At 68.9% G+C, this 1,553-nt stretch overlaps 1 protein-coding gene across 1 annotated transcript; it reads left to right on the top strand.

Annotated features, from left to right (window-relative positions):
* Positions 1–935: 935 nt before the first annotated feature.
* EMIHUDRAFT_257017 (hypothetical protein) lies at positions 936–1,492 on the top strand (the record flags this gene model as incomplete). Its single annotated transcript, XM_005765167.1, has 1 exon — positions 936–1,492. A coding segment is annotated over one exon (557 nt), but the record flags the coding sequence as incomplete, so codon positions are not given.
* Between the last annotated feature and the right edge of the window lie 61 nt (positions 1,493–1,553).

Here is a 1,553-nt window from a genome sequence, read left to right as displayed (position 1 = left end):
TCGCGCTCTACAGTCGCTCTACATCGCTCTACAACGCACCCGCTTCGTCCCGCGCCGGATGTAGAGCTCTACAGCGCTCTACAGCTCTACATCCCTACAGCTGTTCAGCGCTCTACACCCTACATCCTCTACACCCTCCCTCAGCGGGCGAGAGGGCGGTCCTGGCGGAGCTTAGGGCGATCGGTCTGTCGTTCGCGGCCAGCACCGGCGTTCTCAGGCCGGTGCAGCCGCGGGAAGTGCGGAGCCTGGCAAGACGACTGGTTGGCTCGACGGACCTTCTTGGACAGGTTTTCCGGTGGGAGGGGGAGCGGGAGGACTACCCCTCGTCAACGACATTGCACCGGGACCGACACAGTCGGGGGGGCAGGCGATGAAGGCGCACGCCTGCTGTGTGAAGAGGCGTGCGGCATCGGCGGGCCCGCTGTCCGAACACAACTCGGCCTTTGATATCCGGTCGGTGTGGGACCGAATCGAGAGGGACCGGGTGAGGGGGGAGGCGACGCGACTACTGCGCAGTCTGCGGCCTGATGCGGAGCGGGGGGGGGGAGAGGCGGAGCCGTCGGCGAATCCGGGCCCTGCCCCCCCCCCTTCTCGGGGGGAGACGAGAGCTAGCCCCCCCCCCCCACGAGCGGGGTGGACGGCCGCGACGCGTGGAACCACGGCTGGAACGGCCGCAGGGGCAGGGGGCATCCCCTGAGGCCCCGCCCCAGGAGTTGTGGCGACCGGCACCGCCATCAGGCCCGCCCTCACCACCACCGCCTCCGCCCCCGCCGCTGGAGCGACCGCTGGGTCGAGGAGCCGCCCCTGGGGGTCCACACCAGGCGGTGCGGCCGCCAGTGCCGCCATCGTTCCCGCCGCCTTAAAAATTTGTGGAAACTACGTGAAATTCCGAGCAATCAGCTTTGGACGTTCCCGGTTGGTTGACGGACCGCCAAATGGAAGGCAACCAAGGCGGCCCAAGGGCGATGGCCTCGACCTTCAGCTCATCCTCGTCCGACGGCGACAGCCGCACTGCCCCACTCGACGGCCTCCGCGTCGTCGAGATCGGCTCCTTCCTCGCCTGCCCGCTCACCGCGCGGCACCTCCTCGACCTCGGCGCGTCAGTCACGGCCGTGGTGCGACCAGAGTCCGCTCGGGGGCAGCGCGCTGAGCTGGCGTGGCGGCCAGAGACGACGAGGGCATTGAGGAGTGGCAAGGACGTCGTGACCCTCGACCTCAAGTCGCCGGCCGGGCAGGAGGCGCTCGACGAGCTCTTCGTTGCGGCCGACGCTGTCGTCGTCGGCTTCGCTCCAGCGGTGTGCCGCCGGCTCCGCCTGACGGCCGAGCGGGTACATGAGGTCAACCCTCGCGCCGTGCTTGCTCACCTGCCCGGCTTTGCGACGGGCGACGCGGAGCGGAGCAAGATTGAGGCGTGGGAGGCGTCCATCCTCGCAGAGGCCGGCGTCTTCCGAGACATGGGCATCAACCGCCAGCTCGCTGGCAAGCTCGCCTCGTACTCGCCTCTGCCTCTCGCATCGTCGTACGCCTCCATCTTTGCCGCCCTCGGGGTCGTT

The sequence above is a fragment of the Emiliania huxleyi genome (assembly GCF_000372725.1).
Source record: "Emiliania huxleyi CCMP1516 unplaced genomic scaffold EMIHUscaffold_5602, whole genome shotgun sequence".
NCBI classification, from domain to species: domain Eukaryota; phylum Haptophyta; order Isochrysidales; family Noelaerhabdaceae; genus Emiliania; species Emiliania huxleyi.
Note: the sequence above shows the minus strand (reverse complement) of the source record. Positions and strands in the feature narration are given on the sequence as shown.